This window comes from Nilaparvata lugens, chromosome 4 (assembly GCF_014356525.2).
Source record: "Nilaparvata lugens isolate BPH chromosome 4, ASM1435652v1, whole genome shotgun sequence".
NCBI classification, from domain to species: domain Eukaryota; kingdom Metazoa; phylum Arthropoda; class Insecta; order Hemiptera; family Delphacidae; genus Nilaparvata; species Nilaparvata lugens.
The window spans coordinates 8526115-8546548 of record NC_052507.1 but is presented as its reverse complement, the minus strand read 5'-3'; the positions used below and the strand labels follow the sequence as shown (position 1 = coordinate 8546548).

Below are 20434 nucleotides of genomic sequence, written 5' to 3'. Positions count from 1 at the left end.
AAAAGTACACACCTCTAACGTCATTAGAGGTGTGTACTTTTTCATATCCACCAACGGTTGAACATAACCTAACAATCGAAATAGAGCTACTTATTTCCTAGAGCTAAAATATTCCAAAGATCGAAATAGAGCTCTTTTACTTTTCCTCTACCGACCACGACAGTGTTGCCACATTCCTCATTCTTCAATCGCGGCGTTGTCGGACTTCTTCCCATGTTAATCTTATGGGTTTATTTTTACTCCCTTGGGAGTAAAAGTGATCACTTTTCCCGCTGGGAATTATTTTTAGTCCCATGGGAGGAAAAGTAGTACTTTAGTATTCGATTCCAGGGTGTAAAATGAGACTTTTGATAGTAGGTGGAGGAAAAAGTATTTTTCGCTTGTGATGTACACAAAATTTTTCCTCCATCTAAATTTTTTTATAGAAACTGCAAATTAAATCATTCTAATAACTTACGTATTGGTGACAATACACAACATAACCTAACAACATAACCTAAATCTAAAACCTAAAAACCGGTTGTCTGATTGGCACTGCCGATTGCGCTATCTATCGGCAAAAGTTGTAACAATTATATCAGCTGAGCAGCTACCAAAAATGGCTGACTCCAGATCATGCGGTTCAGATTTGAATTGCAGATCAAAAATATTTGTTGGCTGGCATTTTGAATAGAATAAAATATTTTTAAAATTGTATACATTTTTATCGTCTACTAATATTAAGAATATAATAATTATCATACAAACATATATTTCATGAGTTAATCAAATTTCTGGTTGTGGTATTGAATTCAGTTGACTCAATGACAGACACCTCTATTATGCTTTCTTATCTGAGCTTAGACCTTCTAACCTATTACAATGTAAGTTTCAAAATAGAGATGCTCCCCATGTTATTTAAATGGAGTCACTTTTACTCCCTAGGGAGTTTTTCTGTTTTTTACTACCGAGAGCGAAAAAGTGACACTTTAGTATTAGGTTTCAGGGGAGTAAAGTAAGTACTTTAGACAGTAGGTGGAGGAAAAAATTATTAGAATAGCAGAGTCATCACTCAGGCCACCAAAATTGGACTTTTGAACCGGTGAGCTGAGAGAGTGATGACCGCGTAGAGGCAAAACTGGAGAGAGAGAACGTTCCGAGGCGCGCTAGAGGAAGGTTGTGCGTGAGATATTGAGATGTAGTTTTAAGTAATGTGATTGGGGAGTGATTATGTTCAGAGAGAGAGAGAGAGAGAGAGATGTTTGTTATAGGATTTTTTCAATAGAGTGAGATTGTTTTGGTGAATTTGCGTATCTATTTAATAATATTATCCTATAAAAGTAGCAGGGCCCAGGACCCTAAAAACCTGGTGGTGGCAGCGCTACTGGAGAGCACTGTCATGCTCGCTACGCACGCCACAGTTGATAATAGATTTGGAAGATGAAAGTTTGAATAATATCATGCATATGGATAATTTCATAAAAATAAGGATGATTTGAAACCAATCTACAGATTCAACTATAATTATATATAAAATAAATAATTATTGGTTCTAAACAAACCTTTAGGGTCGATAGGTCCTTTGACCGAGCCAGACCTTGCAGACCGCCTGATCGACTGACGCCTATTTCTAAAAGCGTTCAGTTCTTCTATTTGGCCGGGGTGTGATGCTGCAAACCATGCATCAGTTAGTCAAACCAAACGAAAAAACACACACAGAATTCTACACAAATAATAATAAATTAAACTACTGATACCACTACACTCTGCGAAGGTTCTAGTTTAATTGTTAGAAGTAGTGAATAAATAATATAACTCAAAATATAAGAATCAAATAAAATCCAGTAAAAGATTAAACAAAACAGTCTTTATATAGGCTTATTATGCAAATTTTTAACATCTACTTATACAAAAATAACTTAGTTCAATAAAACAAAATAAATCTTATAGCACTCTTTATTCTTCAAAAAACATTAAAATAGTTGAACAACTAGTTTCGGTTTACACCATCTTCAGGTTCTAAAATAGAATAAAATTCAGTAACTGTTTACAAACTGATATAAAACGAACATATGTTTAAATTCATATTAAACTAGTTGTTCAAGTATTTTAATGTTTTTTAAAGAATAAAGGGTGCTATAAGATTTATTTTGTTTTATTAATTTAAAAGCAGCCCATGTCAATAAGTGTTTTAACATAGTTCAAGTTTAGTGGAGTGGATTCATATTATATAGGCTTATTATGAAAATTTTCAACATCTACTTCTACAAAAGTAACATAGTTCTAGTATAGTAGAAGTTTAGTGAAACTGATTAATATTACCGGTTTTTAACAGACACACTTCTGAACTGAAATAGATTTACAAACGGGATGCCTATTTTGTATTAGTAAAACAAACTACAGTGCAATTTATTCCAAACTGGGTGTCAAAGTCTAATTACAAAAGCAATTAAAAAAATTTGATGATCAAAGAAAATATCAACTATAATCATTATCTGTTTATTGCATCTACAGAACAATTCTTGAGCAGGTATAAATACGTGAAAAACTTTCAAATATTTGTGAAATGAAAGAGACCTTTTAGGGCAGTTTTCTGAGCTTGGGATTTAGCTAAGTTCTAGACTTCAAACAGCTGGAGTCAGAAAATTGGCTTTCTGAAACGGGGCGTAGCACCTCTGTAAACATAGCCATAGTTCATTCTGGTGACGTCAACACAGGTAGGGCTTCTACACCAATAAAAATTAGTTGATTTCAGCTGATCTATATCAGCTAGTGTTTTTATTGGTGTAGGAGCCCTACCTGTGCTGACGTCACCAGAATGCACTATGGCTTTGTTTACGGAGGTGGTGGTCGTTTTTATAATAATCTTCATCTTCTCATCTCTATAATATGGAACGTTTTTCCTTGGCGAATTGAAACATTCCTAAATAATTCAAAATAGCTGGAACTTTACACTATTTTCTCTTTATTTTATATTGTGTTCAATTTTCTAGTTTTTCGAAATTTAATTCAAACGTGGACTGCGACCACGTCCCGTTTCGGAAAGCCAATTTTCTGACTCCAGCTGTTTAAAGTCTAGAACCTAGCTAAATCCCGAGCTAGGAAACCAGCCCTAAGTAATAAAATAACTTTCACTGAGCAGTTGTGACACGAAATTGAAGCAAAAGCTAAATTACAACACTAAAATACACAAACACCTACATAAAACGGATTATTTAATTAATAATGTTTCTTTAACTTACTTGTGACAGAATGTCTTCTACTGAGGGGACTGGAAGAGCAGTTGCTGTGACCAGACATAGACATGAGAGATCCCACGCTATCCAAAGATGGCTCCTTCAGAACTCGGTGGGCATCCGCTTCTGATGAACCTGAAATGATAAAAAAATAATTATAATATTTAAGATGATTTATTCAGATTCAGAACTGAATATAGAACGACCACTATAATAAGTATTGTAGTAATTACCACGGTATTTAGATGAAAACGGGAGAGGTCATAAAATGTGTGCGCAGTGGCCAACCAGCTAGATTGCGTCATCGCCACCAACCAAGGTTTTTAACACCTATTGGCAAATTATAAAACTTACTTATTAAAAACAGATGATAGGATATAAAATAACGTCAGCTACACCGGAAATTTAGCACAAACATGCGCGTGACACCTACCGTCTTCTTCTATATACCGTGGTAATTACTAATACTACAATGATGATAATGATAATAATAATTATAATGTATAGCCAATGCGTTAGAGGTCTGATAAAACAATTCACTGTACCTTGAAATTTATTCTCAAGTCCTCATTCACTTTATATTTTTTTTGCATTGATTATTACATTTCTAGTTTTAAAAGAGAAATCCAACTAATTACTGTGACCTTTAGCATGGAGCATAAGTCAAAATCTAATTCTAAGGATATGGTTTGAAAAGGAGAAAATTTCCAGTAAGATTCATATAATTTGTTCCTTTATTCGACGTTTTTGAACTTTTTATGAGCGCTCGAAGTTGAAGAAAGTTCATTTTTGTCGAATTCAAAGCCAAATTTTAAACAGTTTGAAAACTCATAAAAATTTAAAAACGTCAAACAAAGGAATAAATTACATGAATCTTACTGGAAATTTTTACTCTCTGCAACCAGCAAAGCTCCGCCAATTTATGTAGATGCATAACAATATAATTATCTATAGTTATTATATTACAAATTGCTTTTTCATATTATATACAGTTCAATAATTATTTTCTTAGTCTATATTATGTAAATTCATATATAATTTTGCTGTATTGTAAGCTATTGTATATAAGTGTATAAGCCAGTATATATTGTAATCTACATGAATAAAGTACTCAATCAATCAACCATATCCTCAGAATTGGATTTTGACTGACAGTTTTCTAGTTATTGACGTTTTTCTAAAATATTGAAAAATCTATAAATCTTGAAAACTAAAATCGATAAAAAAGACTCTACTGATTGCTGTGTAAATGTGTTGCAAATTGCATTTAGAATCGAGAAATAAAAATAAAAAATCCAAGTGTGTTTTTTCAAATTTTTACTCACAACTTGTGGTTGAAACATGATGCGAGTAAAAATTGAAAAAAGGGTACTTGAATTTTTTATTTTCATTTTCAATTTCAGATTTTTTTCATTTCTTGGATTTTTTATTTCTTGATAATAAATTAAGATTAACCCTAACAAAAACGTTAATGCATGTAAAATCTATGGTTTTCGGCTGAAGGCCCTGGCCTACGATATTGCAACGTCGCAGTGTAGGCCTAGAATCTAATACATGATTTGTCAAAAAGATCAGCTGGTATTTTTTGAATCTTTTTCACCAATCATGTTATAGATTCTAGTCCTACACTGCTACGTTGCAATATCGTAGGCCAGGACCTTGTATTAGAGATGGCTATGCTGCTACAAGAATAGTATATAGTGTAGTCCATATATAATATACTATATACTATATATTATATTATATATTATATAGTGTATTATTATAGTATATATAATAGTATATTATATACACTATCCTTGATGCTGCTACACCTTTCGTCGGATACTGTATATTAGCTACTTTTTTCTCTCAACTACAATATTTCAATTTACCACCACCACCTCAGCTAATCCATCTTACCTACCGGTACTAAATTTTCTCTTGCTTTTCAAAATTTATTATTATCATATTTTTTTGCTGACCTGTTAGCGTGGACACAGGACTTGTGTTGGTGGACGCCAGAGTGTTAGCTTCAAAGCTGGCCAAAGACGAGATGGAGTCGTGACTGCGACTGGCTCTGTGGTTGCCATTTGCCCGGCCGCCATTGTGGGGAGTGCGTCGCGCATTGTCGCCTAGCAACAGACCCAGCCGCATGTACAGATCACTCTGTGAACTTTTCTTGGGCGGTTGACTCAAAACTGGCCTAATATTGCCGCCTTCATCGTCTAAAGTGAACAAAAAACAACAAAATTAGAAACAAATTGACATAATTGAACATTAATTTGATGAAAAACACAATATACGCTACAGAGTGGCCCATATAAGTCAGTTGACACATTGTTACACGCTGTTAACTTCATTCTATGGCCCGGTTGCACAACAGCCGGTTAAATTTTAAACGTGATTAATTTCACGAGAACCAATCAGAGAAGGCTTTTTTCAAAATACTTTTGAAATGCTTTTTTCAAAAGACGGCTTCTCTAATTGGTTCTCTTGAAATTAATTACGATTAAAATTCAACCGGCTTTTGTGCAACCGGCACACATTCAGACTTTTCAATTCAATCTTTTCATTTAATCTTTTTGTTTAAAATAAGTGGAACTAATATAATATTTCCACTACCAATGAGTAAACTGTATATATTACTCTTGATTGAATAATATCATAGCCACCTCTAATACAAGGCCGCGGCCTACGATATTGCAACGTCGCAGTGTAGGCCTACAATCTAATACATGATTGGTGAAAAATATTTTAAAAAATACCAGCTGATCTTTTTTACCAATCATGTATTAGATTCTAGGCCTACACTGCGACGTTGCAATATCGTAGGCCGCGGCCTTGTATTAGAGGTGGCTATGATAATACAGTACCACAAACTAGATAAAAAATGAACGCATTTCAATGCAAATCAATTCATGAAAACTTTATGAGATTGTGAATGGATTAAACATAAGCAATGTCCACAATGATATAAATTTCTCAAAAATGATTGGAGTTATGTTTGGTGTTTCAATGAGTTCTATGAGTTAAAATAAAATTACACAAATACAGAAATAAACTTTGAAATAATCGTTTACAGTTGAAATATGTTATAATGAAAACAAATGAAGTGTGGTTGACAAACAAACAAATAAATTAATGTTAAGAACAATATTAGGAATCTAATATACAACAAACCAAACAAGAGTTACGAAATCATCAAAAAAATAATCAATTATTAAGATTGTAATAGGGTGTACTATAAAACAAAAACAGAAATTGATACAGCAAGATAAACGGTCAAAAATTCAACACAATTATTTCAAAATTGTTGTAAGGTGAAGAATTATTGTAAAAAAAAACAAAAACAGGCAAGAAATAACGCTCAAAGATCGAACACAATCATTACAAAACTGTGGTAAGGTGAAACAAAAACAGAAAATAATATGGCAAGAGGTGAACGTTTAAGAATAAACCCTCATGCCATACCATGCATGAAGCTACAGCAATATTACTAAACTACATGGTGACATACGATACTAACACTATAGTCATGTGTGATAAAAAATCTACAGAAAAAACATGCTTCTAGAGCAGATCTCTTTCTAGAAGTTTTGAAAATTTTATAAAAAATAATTAATATAAAAAAGAATGTAGATACATAGATGAGAAATAAAATCAAAGCAGCTTCATCTGTTTTATAAGTTATAATGGAACAATCATAGAGAAGCATGTATTGCTCTATATTTATGATCACAAAACTGTGTAAATGAGAAATAGTGTATACTCTAAATTGAAGATGGAACCTAGTGTGAGAATGAAAATATTATGAACGAAACATTTTTCCTATGGACGAATGTTACAATTCTATGAGCTGTCTCAATGAAAAACTGTAAATATTTATGAGTGGAATGATAATGAACAATCATGAATTTTCTTGATGAATGAAAAACTTCTGTAATGAATCAATGATCATGAAACGATTTTTACAGATGGAATTCCCGATCTAGGAAGTTACTCGGACAATAATAGTTTATTAGGACAATAATGCTTATTCATATGACATTCTTTAGGCTATTTTGAATTATTCTGACGATATATATTAAGTTTTTGTGATTTTATAGATTTTGTGTATTGTGTATTGTTTTATAGATTTTGTGTATTGTTTTACAATTTATTGTAAATATTGTCTTTTGACTTTTTTAAATTATTGTAAATATTGACTTGGCCTGTACTTTCTTGTATTGTTTATGGCTTAATAAATATCTAATCTAATCTAATCTATTACTTTGACGAACTCAAAAAAGTGTTAGTTTTTGATAATTTTTCGATAGTGATCAATTCCAAAGTGTATGAAAACTTTTCTGGCAATGATATTCTATTTGAAGAACACTCAAAAGTGTTAGTTAGTTTTTCAATAGTGTTCAATTCCAAGCGTTTTTACCATAAAACTATGTACTTCTCCCTCATAATTGATGTAGCTGCAAGATTGTTGCAAATAGTACAACATCAATACTGATCCGGATCGTATTATTTCTTCATGTTGTTGATAAGGCATTGTATGGGAAGTTTATCTACTGTAGGCTACATTTAAGCTTAATTTTTCTTGAACCAAATAAATTATTCATGTTTTTGATTGGGCATTCACTCGTAGTATAGAACAATCAATTTATTTTTGCTGGTGTGTAAGCGTTAACTCATCAACTTGTGAGGACAACAAGCAAACTAATTTTTTCTGAAATTGAAGTGAGCATTAACTCTGTTTCCACAACACAGTAGAGTAAAGCATTAACTCTGAATAGTGAAAACCAACACAAAACAGTCTAGAGAGTTCAGAACACATGTCCATGCAAAGTGGTGGCTATCTATCTAGTCAAGCCAATCGGTGATTAAATTTGATCGTGGTTAAATTGCCTGTAAACTGATTGAGGCCCAGTCCTTGAGCACCTGCTGTGGACCACAGGGATCTGATCTTGCCCAACACCACAGACGACCATCTTCTGTTCTCCGAGAGGCCAGATGACGTCATAGATATCGACATCATTGCTGAATCCAACCATTACAATTAAGAACAGATTTATAAAAATCTTATCTATCTATTCACCTATGTCTACCTATTATCATAGAGAAACAATAACGTAAGTAGATATCCCATGGTATAGGGAATTTATGTCGCAATTTTTACTGTTATCTCAAGCCGATTACTGTCGATTATTGTCAATTTTTACTGTTTTGTTGGGGTGATAGTGTATGAACGGCACAATTTGAGAGACTACCAGCGTCACACAGCTGCATAGGAAAGAACTATGTGAACTATCGGCTTAGGATAACAGTAAAACTTGCGACATAAACGCCCTAACCATGGGATATCTACTATGCTTTAGTTTCTCTAGGCTATTATCTTGACTACCTATCCATGGAGTAGAAAATATTGATAAATCCCAACTATCTTTTTGTGTAGTTGAGAAGTTGATATTGTGGTAATTATTCATATTGAATAAAAAAGACTAAGAAATTGTCAAAAAACCACAGATTTATTGATACTTAGAAAGACCGGTTTCGGTTTTTACACCACTGTCAATCTCTGATAAACTCCTCTGATAAGTTTATCAGAGATTGACAATGGTGTAAAAACCGAAACCGGTCTTTCTAAGTATCAATAAATCTGTGGTTTTTTGACAATAAACTCCTCTGATAAGTTTATCAGAGATTGACAATGGTGTAAAAACCGAAACCGGTCTTTCTAAGTATCAATAAATCTGTGGTTTTTTGACAATTTCTTAGTCTTTTTCATTCAATAGGAACAGTTTTTATAAAATCGTATCTATCTATTCACCTATGTCTACCTATTATCTTGACTACCTTTCTATGGAGTCGAAAATATTGATAAATTCCAACTAACCTAATCACATACTGAAGTAAAACATAATATTTCTATATGAAGTCAGTATTGTATTGAACTGATATTATAATCCATCAGATTCAATTGATATCACATTTAAGTTGCGATGAAGGCTCAGAGAATAATAATTTTAAGTGAATAATATATTTCCAAAATGAAGTCTATATTGAACTGATATCACAATTCAACAGATTCATCTAATATTATAGTTATTTCAGTTGCTAAAAGATTCAGAGAATATGTCTTCTCTGTGAATTTCAGGTACCGGTAGTAACAGATACCGGTAGTAACAGGTACCGGTAGTAACAGGTACCGGTAGTAACAGATACCGGTACTATTTGAGCTTTGATTCATTTTTGACTAATCCGACAATAACATCATTATTTGTAAACCAAACCATTTACATTACCATATTTCTCAGGGAAGAATGAAATGGTTTTCTCATTGGACTTTGCAGTTACAGTAATAGAAGTGTAGCAATTCACAACTGTAGATAATGTCCAATATTTTAATGAGTTTGATCCATATCGTTGTTTTTCACCATCTATGACATCGATACATTTACTAAACCTACATTTCAGTTGTAATAAGGCTCAGAGAATATTGTATGTATGTAAATTGATGGTAACGGTAGGCTACCTAGCGAAAGAAATACAGTAGGTAGCCTACTGCTGGCTACCTAGAAAGAAATAGGTAGCCTACTTCTTCAACTTTGTTAACTGAGTTTTGATTGTTGACTGATCTGTCAACTACTAAAGAAGTGATATGACAATCTCAAATTATTATCCAACAAAACTTGGTTCTGTGTTGAATAAATCAAGAATATCGATTGAAGACTGTTATTTAATCGATTGATTTGTTTCCATGGTAGTTCTCTCAGATCTCTGACCATACAGCTTGGAAAGGAATGAAGTTTCGAATAAGATGAGCAGTTTGGACTGTACGAAAGAACAACTTATTTTATAAGCTTTTTGGTGTAAATTGATCATTTTATACTATAATTCAAGAACAATCAACTTCTGAGATATTCCGATGAATTTCCTTGTGCTCCATTAACTATTTACAGTAGAAACATAACCTTTTTTTGTGGACATGTAACATTATCAAAATTTGGGAATGGAATAGTTTTGGGCCAAGCCTGTTTTTCCTACCCAATCATATTATTTTATATGATTTGTTATTGTATCCACGAATAAATAAATTAATTTAGGAGTGGACTAAACATCTACAGACACTGAGATAGTATAGGAGTAAGGAATTTTATTCCATAGCACAGGTACATGAGCTGAGAATTTCATGCACTGTTCAAAAACATCTTGTATACAATTTGTAAGAGATATTTCAGATTTCACAGCTGCAATACTAGGAGAAACAAGAATTTTTATAGAGTCTGTCAGTCAAGAATGGTGAATGTACTTTCAATTTATTGTCAGTCGGGAGATATCTACTGGTTAGATCAAAATATGGTAATTTGTATTTTATGTTCATCTTTATTAACTATTAGTAGTCACTCCACCGGTTCTGTGACATTATTTGTTGTTATGAACCTTCTTTCTTGAAATTTGAAGTTGATGTTGAAATTTTTATTGATGTTCTGTTATAATAAACTTCACCAAGTTGAGGATGTTTTGATACTTAGTGAACAAAATGGACTTTCTTTCTTCAAGGATAACAATTTTTTTCAGAATTCAAGTATTTTCTGACATAAACCAAAATGAATAAAACTGATGCACAGTAATGTTGATTGTTTCAAAATCTTGGTAGGTTTATGACCTCAGTAATTATTCTCATTTGATGCTTATCATTTACTTATTCAATTATGTACAATTTTGATACTCATACCTAATTTTGGACTGCATTATTTATCAAAATCGGTAGAGAAGCAGTTTTGGACTAAGCCTGTTGCTTCTCTCCCAAATAATTCTGACATGATTTATCTACCAGTAAATAAATTTTGGCTTATGCCCAAAACAACAATTTACACTGTTCTGATAAATAATTCCTAAAACATAAATTACAATGTTCCAAGTTCCAAGTCTCATTGAAAAGTGGATGGGATGATTATTTGATGATTATTATTCACCTTTAAATTCTACTTATTCGGATGATTTTAACAGGATTTCTTGAGTCGACGATATGAATGATATTTATTGTACATGGATGATGATTTGATGATTTATCAAATCTTAGAATGACGTGATTGAAATTGGATAAAAAAAGTTAATTCTATTGAAATGTGATTCATAATGTATTCATGCTTCAATTGAATCAGGTTTATTTTCTAGTGCTGTACTGAAAATAAATAAACAAAAATAAAAGAATATCAGTATGAATATTTTCAGGAATTCCAAGAGTACGGTATTTACCTTAATTATTTCCTCAGTATAGTGAGCAGAACGTGAAGGATATATTTGAGTACAACCAGCAATGATGAAATTGAAAATACATATAATCAGAGACATTCACGTGGCATTAATTCTTATTTATTGGTTTGTAAAAAAGAAATTATCCATAAAGATTTTATCCATAAAATCTCTCACAGGAAGGAAAGCTCCTGATAAGCCAGTATGAGCACATTATTCTCTAAAAATTAAAGATTATTCAATTCTATACTATTCTATAATTTTAATTATCATTTCCTTTAGTATAATAGTATAAACTGTACAGTATATGGAATACAGTATTAATGTCAATTCACAAGATTCACCAAGGTGAGTTTAATTGAAGAGGTTCGTTCCTGAAAGTTTCAACTGCCTTTTGGGTTCGTCTAGAATTAATATTTGAACCAGTCTCCAGAATTTCATGTACGTTTTTTGTCAAATACTAAATTTCCTAAATACATTGAAATGATATAACAGCGTTGACTCCAATCCAGCTAAGATACTCGTTTGTTATATCATAACAAAGAAGAATATCAACTGCAAATTACCAATCACATTGTTTTTACATTACTTGAATCCATACAGAAATTGAGTACCTATTGAATATGATTCATAAAATGGTCAATTTCTATACCTATGTACTTGGAGTTTGAATAAATGAATAAAAATATAACAATTCTATGAATATGATGAAAAAAGATAATTCATACCTGAGAGAGCGTTATCCGCAGGTACCCTGGAATTCCCCCTCAGACCCCAGGAACTTCTCAACGATTTGGGACTGAGAAAGAACTTCTTCCGATTCTGGGGTGGTGTGGGACAACCTGAAATCACAATTTATTACATTCAATTATAATGAAAATTGTATGAATATTCTCATGAATTATCCACTTGAAGCGTGATGAAATCAAAAGTAGTGTGTTATGCAGGTACCATATTCTACATTATTATTTTGTAAACTGTCCCTTTTTGGAAAGAATAGAATTTTATTTGTTTTGAAATCTTTTCAAGGGAATGTTATAGAAGTTTATCTCAACCGACTGCTGGTGAAGCCAATATTATAATATCATGGTTCTTTGATAAGATAGATTAGATTTATCTATTTTATGTAGATATTGTCTTAAGCTCAAAATCCACTTACTTAATTATCAGGATATAAGATTAGTAAGATATCAAATAAGATGTCAGATAACCGGATATCAGAAATATAACTAATTATTAGAGTATGAATTATCAATATTTATCAGAAGGATAGCTTCACTATATGTGAATGACATGTCACATGTCATTTTTCGAACAGAGTTGAATCTCTGTCTAAATTAATATATGTATGACATGTTAGGTGTAATACTATGTTGATGTAATACAGTACTAGCCTCGTATCATATTTGTAGCAAGAATAAATAAATCGTGATCACATAATTATAATAACTTTTCTCTATTAACGTATTTCATTATGGCTACTTGATTTGTTACTTAAAAAATAATCTCATAGTACCCTTTTTTAAAGAAACTTTTTTATATTAAATACAAAAACAACTAGTTTCGGATGTTCAATCCATTTTCAAGTTTCAATTTTGATGGGATATTTGTTTCATAGATAGATAAATAATTAAATGATATTTTAGATTGATGGAAGGAAGTGAACTTACTCTGAGACATGGGATTGGACGAATAGCAGCACATATCTCCTTTGCCAGGCCTTGGTAGTCTACAGGGAGATGTTGAACCCCAATCGTGACCATTGTCTTGTCGTGTCTGCAATAGAATACAACTGAATTAATTAAAATTATAACAAACAAATGCTCAAGTAATTGTAAGTTTTAATAACAATATAAGTTCAGAAGGCTCAGACATATCAGACATGAAGGCTCAGAAAGCTGCTTCACGCATTTTCAGAGCTTAGTAATGTTCTGAGGGTGGATCAGTGCAAAGTAGTTTACTTTGCCTATGTCCAATCTATAATACTATATGGAATTCTAGCTTGGGGAGGGGCTTCCTCCTCAGTCATTGAGCCTCTCGCAGTCACCCAAAGATCAATTATAAAAACAATTTTAAAGAGAGACTTTAGATACCCAACAATACAGTTGTTTATCGAATTTCCCGTACTGAATGTTAGACAACTTTTTATTAAATCCTTGTTGATCCACATCAAAAAATACAAAACTGAACTTCTGGGAGAAACAGTTAACCATAGCTACTCAACTCGCCACAGATCCAACTACAGCTTTGAGATACCTCAGCTGACTCACGGCTCTGAATTGACAAATCCTTCATACCTGGCCCATATCTTGTACAGAAATGTGCCAGGGGTGATTAGGGAAGCAGAGGCATTTAGTTTGGTAGTGTTTAGGAAGAGGGTGGACAGGTGGCTGTACCAGATTGGTTGGGAAGCTTCAGAAGAACTACTCCAATCTCGTTATGCTTGGTGACCAACACGACTTCAAGGTTTCCAGACAATTGATTGGTATTTATTTTATCATTGATTTAACCGATTTGACTGTTTTGCCTTTCTGGTTTATGCTTTTTTTCATTCCTTCTGAGAATTTCTGGAATCCCTGCCACTGCGGTCTTCAAAAAAATATTGTTTTTTCTTCTTTATTTATTCTTTTAATCAATCAAGGTATTAAGTATACTTATTCCTACATACTCATTCTTAAATATAAATCAGCACAATATATTATCTATTTTATAATCAGAATATTAATAATACATCCATAATATAAGTGTATTCTCTATTATTTACTTCTATGAGCAGATTAAGCTTATTATGTATAAAGTGGAACTCCCCCCCCTACACACAGATGGATAGTCTAGTAGGGGGATTTCAAAATATGTTGTATATTGTATTTCTTATTCGTGTATTATGTTTTTTGGAAATAAACTGAATTGAATTGAATTGAATTGAGTTCATAATAAAACTGTATCCATCTCTCATTATGAAAGACAGTCTAAGAACAGTATGTAAGACACTAGGCCTATCTAAGACAGTGTCTGAAGTTAAATATCTATAGTAGTAGTACAACTCTATTGTTATAGAATATAACTGACTATGCATTGTCTTCTTTATGTCTCAATTAATTATTTTCAGTTAGTTCTACTCAATCACTTGACGAGAGCACTCGGCTCCAGAAACTCTTTAATTCGGTATTTTCTGTAGTTGTAGTGTTAATAAAGTTTCAATTTTTAAAAAAAATTAAAAACTCAGTCCTGTCGTCCAATCACTTAACTTAGGACAGTATTAAGGCAGTCTATCTATCTATATATTATCATCCACCTTATCACCCAAGCACAAGTCTAGAACTCATGTGGGCATCACAATCAGCAAAAATAAAGATGAGTACCAGAATACCTTTCTCAAATTAACCATGAAAACCTCAACTTCAAGATCTCAAAATCTGATAAATATCGAAAACACAACCTGTCAAGATTTGCTGAAATTTGCATCTGACATTTTTTTAAAAGTTACAAAGTTTTCTCCGTATCAAGAGTGAGACTCCAGTTAATTCACAGTACTACACCAATATAACCTGAATTTTTCATCAGAATTATTCGACGTATATTTCATACCTATCTTGTCTGGAATATCAATTTCACTTCTTATCATCAGTAGAACTTGAGTGAATTTGCAGCATTTCAACAAAATATGTTGACAATCAGACATCATTTTTATCTGACATATCCATCAGAATTATTAGAAAAATTTTCCATTTCTTGAATATCAAATTCTCTTCTCATCAACAGTGGAACCTGAGTAAATTTACATCATTTCACGCAAAATATCTTGGCGATTCCAAATCATGATCAACTGACACATCCTACACAATATGAATATCAAGCTTACATCTTATCCCAACTTCTTACCCTCCTTAAAATATGAAATTTATATTGTTAATAGTATTGTTTAATACCATATCAAGTTCACTTCTTATCAGGACTTGGGGTAAGACACTGTAGTTATTTTTCACTTATTTATTTATTTACAATGCAAATGACACTAATGTAATAACATTGGTAGACAAAATAGCAAGGTAGTCCTTGTGCTATTCTTCTTCCAAATTTATAGGTGACAAAGTCCAAGATAAGGTTAGAATTTCACGTGTACAATTTTTATAAAATTTTAGTCCAAAATAAACATGAAAACTATAAATTCTCAACTGAACGAGCTGAAAAGTTCAACATCAGAATTATCTGACATATTATTTCTGACAGCTTGAAACCAAATTCACTCCCAATCAACAGAGGGACAAGGGTTGATAACCTTTAAATCGTACCTACTTAACAATTTTTTCATCTCAAGATTCGCAAATGCATTTCGTTGAGAGCAGTTCCTGTCATATATGAGTGCTGAGAATCAATGTACCATCTCCAGACTATCAATTTATTTATGTGACATCTCAAAAAGTATGAGACATCTTTGCAGCCAGTGAGATCTACATCAATCTGTCAGAATTCGTTATGGATAACGTCATTGCTGTCCATTAAACCAATGGTGACAGTTTAAAGTGAGTTAGCCTTTAGTGAAATAATTTTAAGTTTGTCAGCAATTCTTATGATTGGACTGAATGATTTCCATTGAATCAAAGCTGACAATTTGAAGTGGGTTAGTCTTTGGTGAAATCACATTTCAGGTGTCAGTATTTCTTTTAAATAATATGGATGCCGTCCATTCAATCATAGCTGTCAAATTGGAGTGGATCTTCTCAGGATCTCACTATACACATAGAATCCCGTTTTCAAAATTGATGGGTCAAGTTGAGAGTATTTGTGTAAAAACTAATGCACCTCAAGCTGACATAGTTTTGAACTTAGGAAAATAAGGAGAAGAAGAAGAAGAAGGAGAAGAAGAAGAAGAAGAAGAAGAAGAAGAAGAAGAAGAAGAAGAAGAAGAAGACAGGAGAAGAAGAAGAAGAAGAAGACAGGAGAAGAAGAAGAAGAAGAAGAAGAAGAAGAAGAAGAAGAAGAAGAAGAAGAAGAAGAAGAAGAAGAAGAAGAAGAAGAAGAAGAAGAAGAAGAAGAAGACAGGAGAAGAAGAAGAAGAAGAAGAAGAAGAGAAGAAGAAGAAGAAGAAGAAGAAGAAGAAGAAGAAGAAGAAGAAGAAGAAGAAGTAGAAGAAGAAGAAAAAGGAGAAGAAGAAGAAGGAAGAAGAAGAAGAAGAAGAAGAAGAAGAAGAAGAAGAAGAAGAAGGAGGAGGATTTACAAATTTATAGGTCAAGTTAAGAGGACTTAAGTTAACTGAATGCACCACTCATGTTGACATAGTTTTGATTCGGCCTTTTCACAGACTGCCGCAGATTAAAACTTGTTCAACTGGCTGCAGTGTAGCTGATGACTTCTCATTTCTTATGACATCCTACTATACCTATACATAACCGTAGAGTATCTACTTTCTGCCTGTACTTTATACCTATATACATATGTTATACCTGCTGAATATTCATGACTAATGAATCACTCTGACTCTGTGATCCAATATTTCAATGGCTTTGAAACATGTGGTGGTTACTACTGCCATGTTGGTCCACCTTTCTTGGTGCTTGCAAGTGAAATCATTAAGAATTAATATCGGGGCACCGAGCTTCGCTCGTTATTTTTATTTATTGACTAGCCGTCAGGCTCGCTTCGCTCGCCATATCCGTCTAGCCAGGGGCTCCGCCCCCTGGACCCCCGACTGGATCGTCCAAGAATGAGATCAGCAGGCTCGCTTCGCTCGCCTGCATTTTTCATTTGAGCATTTTTATCATATGTTAGGACAATCCAGTCGGGGTTCAGACTAAACGTCTGGCTAAACGGATATGGCGAGCGAAGCGAGCCTGACGGCTAGTAATATAATATTCCCAGGATTGAAGTAGCAGTGCCCAATCAATTATTTTTCCGCGATAAATGCATTTAAATCTTCAACTTGGTGCCAACCTAACAAAGTCAACTCAACTTAATGCCAACCTGACAAAATTATTAATTTAGTTGCCAGTTAACAACTGTTTCGAAGAGGTACTCTATCTAGATTATAGTTCTATAGTAACATATGATATGGAAATTTCAATTATAATTAAGAAATTGGGAGAAGAAGAATATACATGCTAGAAGACGAACTTTTAACCCTTAAAAACAACCCTTAGAGTTAAAATATTGCCAAAAGATTTCTTAGTGCGCCTCTAAAGAGCCAACTGAACATACCTACCAAATTTGAACGTTTTTGGTCCGGTAGATTTTTAGTTATGTGAGTGAGTGAGTGAGTGAGTGAGTCAGTCAGTCAGTCAATCAGTGAGTGAGTGCCATTTCGCTTTTATATATATAGATTAAGAAAAAAAACAAATACCTTAAAGAGATAATGCATCTTTAAGGTCTTTGGATTAAAAGAACACAATTCTCTAAGATGGTCGTGTTTATATTTCACAGCTGGCTATAGGTCATCTTATGAATTTCGGGGATGCGATATTTTGATTTTTCACATACTCACTTTTTTACTATCTACAGCTGATATAAAAGTAGCCAGATATAAAAATCTGGTGTTTTACAATCACACAACTTTCCTCGCTCATTGAACTGTAAGCCTTATTCTTTAAAACGAGAATAATTTAGGGGAATAACATAATGACGATTGGCGGCAACATATATTTTAAACTACGATAAGACTACTCTATATGTTTATTGACCGAGCGAAGTGAGGTCTAAGATTCATTCATTCATTCATTCATTTATTGTATAAAATACTATAATCATAATACAATTATGACATTGGAGGAAAAACTAGGCTGAGCCTGTACTATTTCTCTCCAAAAATTTTGATAAAATGTTAATGTTGTCCAAAAGATTGAAGTCGACATAATAGAGAAATTGATTGATAGAAAAGAGAAGTGAAAACTACGCAATCCTATTATTTCCACCGACTTTTAGTAGGTCTATACTCTACCAAATATAAAATAAAGGCATAAAATAAAAAAGGTATAAAATAAAGGTAGTCATTCTATTCTATTCTATTCTATTCTATTCTATTCTATTCTATTCTATTCTATTCTATTCTATTCTATTCTATTCTATTCTATTCTATTCTATTCTATTCTACCATATAACCAGGGCCCTCTTCCATGATATAAAATGGGATAGTAATGACCTATCAATAACCTTGTATCTTATCATGCAACAGGACCCAGGGTAGGAAATAAATGGAAGTATGATGTAATAGCATTACAGTACCCTTTTTTTGAAATTAATATAAAACAATTGATCAAAAACACTAATAAATTATTAATTTCAAAAAAAAGGGTAGCATAATGCTATTTTATAAATAAAAATAGGTAGCCCTGAATACATACATTTTAGGAACTATGGTAATATTCTATCAATCTTATGACAAAATAAATAGAAATTTAAATTTTTTTCTGTTAATTACCTGCATGTAAGTTGTGAAATGTCCATTGGTCTTGACTTGAGGCCTGTTAGACAGAGTGCTTCCCTTCGAGTCACTCATGAGGTGGTCTGACAGAGATGAAGAACCGGACACCTTTTTTGCAGGAAGAACTGTAAAAATGAAGGATTCATTGAGAATTCTATTTTCAACAATACATGGGGTATCCTAAGTCCGTCCTATTGTATATTTTGACTCATCGTTGGCCAAGAATGACGAACAAATAATAAAGAATCAGTGAAATAATGAATTTATACGAATAGAGGACAAGGAAGTTATTGCACTTGGTAAATAATAATAAATAATTATCACAATAATGAGAATTGGATACTTGATTTACTTGGTGCAAAGTGACTTTCCGAACACTCTATATAGAATTTAATGAAATATTATAGAGATTTCATGTAGATCCTAATTGAGATCAATTTTGATAACTTATCACATACATAATTCTGTTTCATAGCTTTTCAAACCTCAGTTTTATAACTTTGAACCAGGAAAGTAGCCTAAGTGAAACCAGTCTGTGAAAATAATAAATTGTTATAAGTGAGCGAAAATTGATAACTTGGGGTATATTTTTGTCAAGGTTGCATTTTCCCTCCAATAAACACATCATATCTCGTGAATAAATTAACATGTATCACTCTAAATGGTATTTGTTTGAACCAATGTACCTAGTATTCTAGGTACCTTGGTTTGAACAGCACTAGACAAAAATTGAAAAACGAATAAATTAATCTCCACTATATTACATTGAGCACAATACTGTAGCAGAAAGTAACAAAAGGGAAGTAAATTCAATAGTCACCATAATTGCAATCATCTTTTGTATTCAAATATGTTTTTATCTTCAAGTTTTCTTTTTTCAGGGACCCTTTACATGAATACAATTCATGATACCGTTTTATATTGCATTATTCGTCTCTGGTTCTACTGACAAATATGTTTTTTATTTAAGAGTCAAGTACGATACCTACCTAACAAATAATATGTTTTTGTCTTCAAGTTCACTTTTCTCAAGAACCCTTTTCTATTCAAGATTTTACTAAAAAATTCAAGTAACGAATATGCTGTTATCTTCATTCTACGTTTTTCAGGAACACAATTCTCTCCGCGATATTACTCAAGAGTTCAAGTAACAATTCTAACAAATATATTTCTATATTTATTTTAAAACATACTCCCAAGTTCTATTACAGACAAAATAAATAATCTAAGTATGTAAAATAATATGTTGTATTTCGTAAATATTAAACGGCATTTTCAATCTGACGAGCTTCTTTGCAAGATGGAACTGTGCCAGAGAGTGGGATTTGCATGGGCAACCACTGCGAGGAACCAAAAACTATGGTACAAAATAGTGAAGATACTATGAACTCAATCTTTCAAGACGAATTTCTACTAGAAAAACTTCAATTTTATTGAATAATTTGTAATTTGATTGTATGGGTAGAGATGTTGTGGTATTTCTCCATAATTGAAAGAATAAGACGTTGATGTTGTCAATACCACTATATTTGTTCAAAAATTAATTCACATTACAGAACAAGGTTTCATGGTAACA

At 32.5% G+C, this 20434-nt stretch overlaps 1 protein-coding gene across 1 annotated transcript in view; it reads right to left on the bottom strand.

Moving 5' to 3' along the window:
• The window catches only part of LOC111044119 (protein TANC2), a 513289-nt gene that overhangs the window by 34603 nt on the left and 458252 nt on the right, over positions 1-20434 (bottom strand). The window contains exons 5-11 of the mRNA XM_039425662.1: positions 18856-18983; positions 13115-13220; positions 12173-12286; positions 8094-8225; positions 5180-5422; positions 3222-3350; positions 1542-1649 (exon numbers count right to left, since the gene is read on the bottom strand). Coding sequence (XP_039281596.1) covers positions 1542-1649; positions 3222-3350; positions 5180-5422; positions 8094-8225; positions 12173-12286; positions 13115-13220; positions 18856-18983 — 960 coding nt within the window. The remainder of the gene's footprint in view (positions 1-1541; positions 1650-3221; positions 3351-5179; positions 5423-8093; positions 8226-12172; positions 12287-13114; positions 13221-18855; positions 18984-20434) is intronic.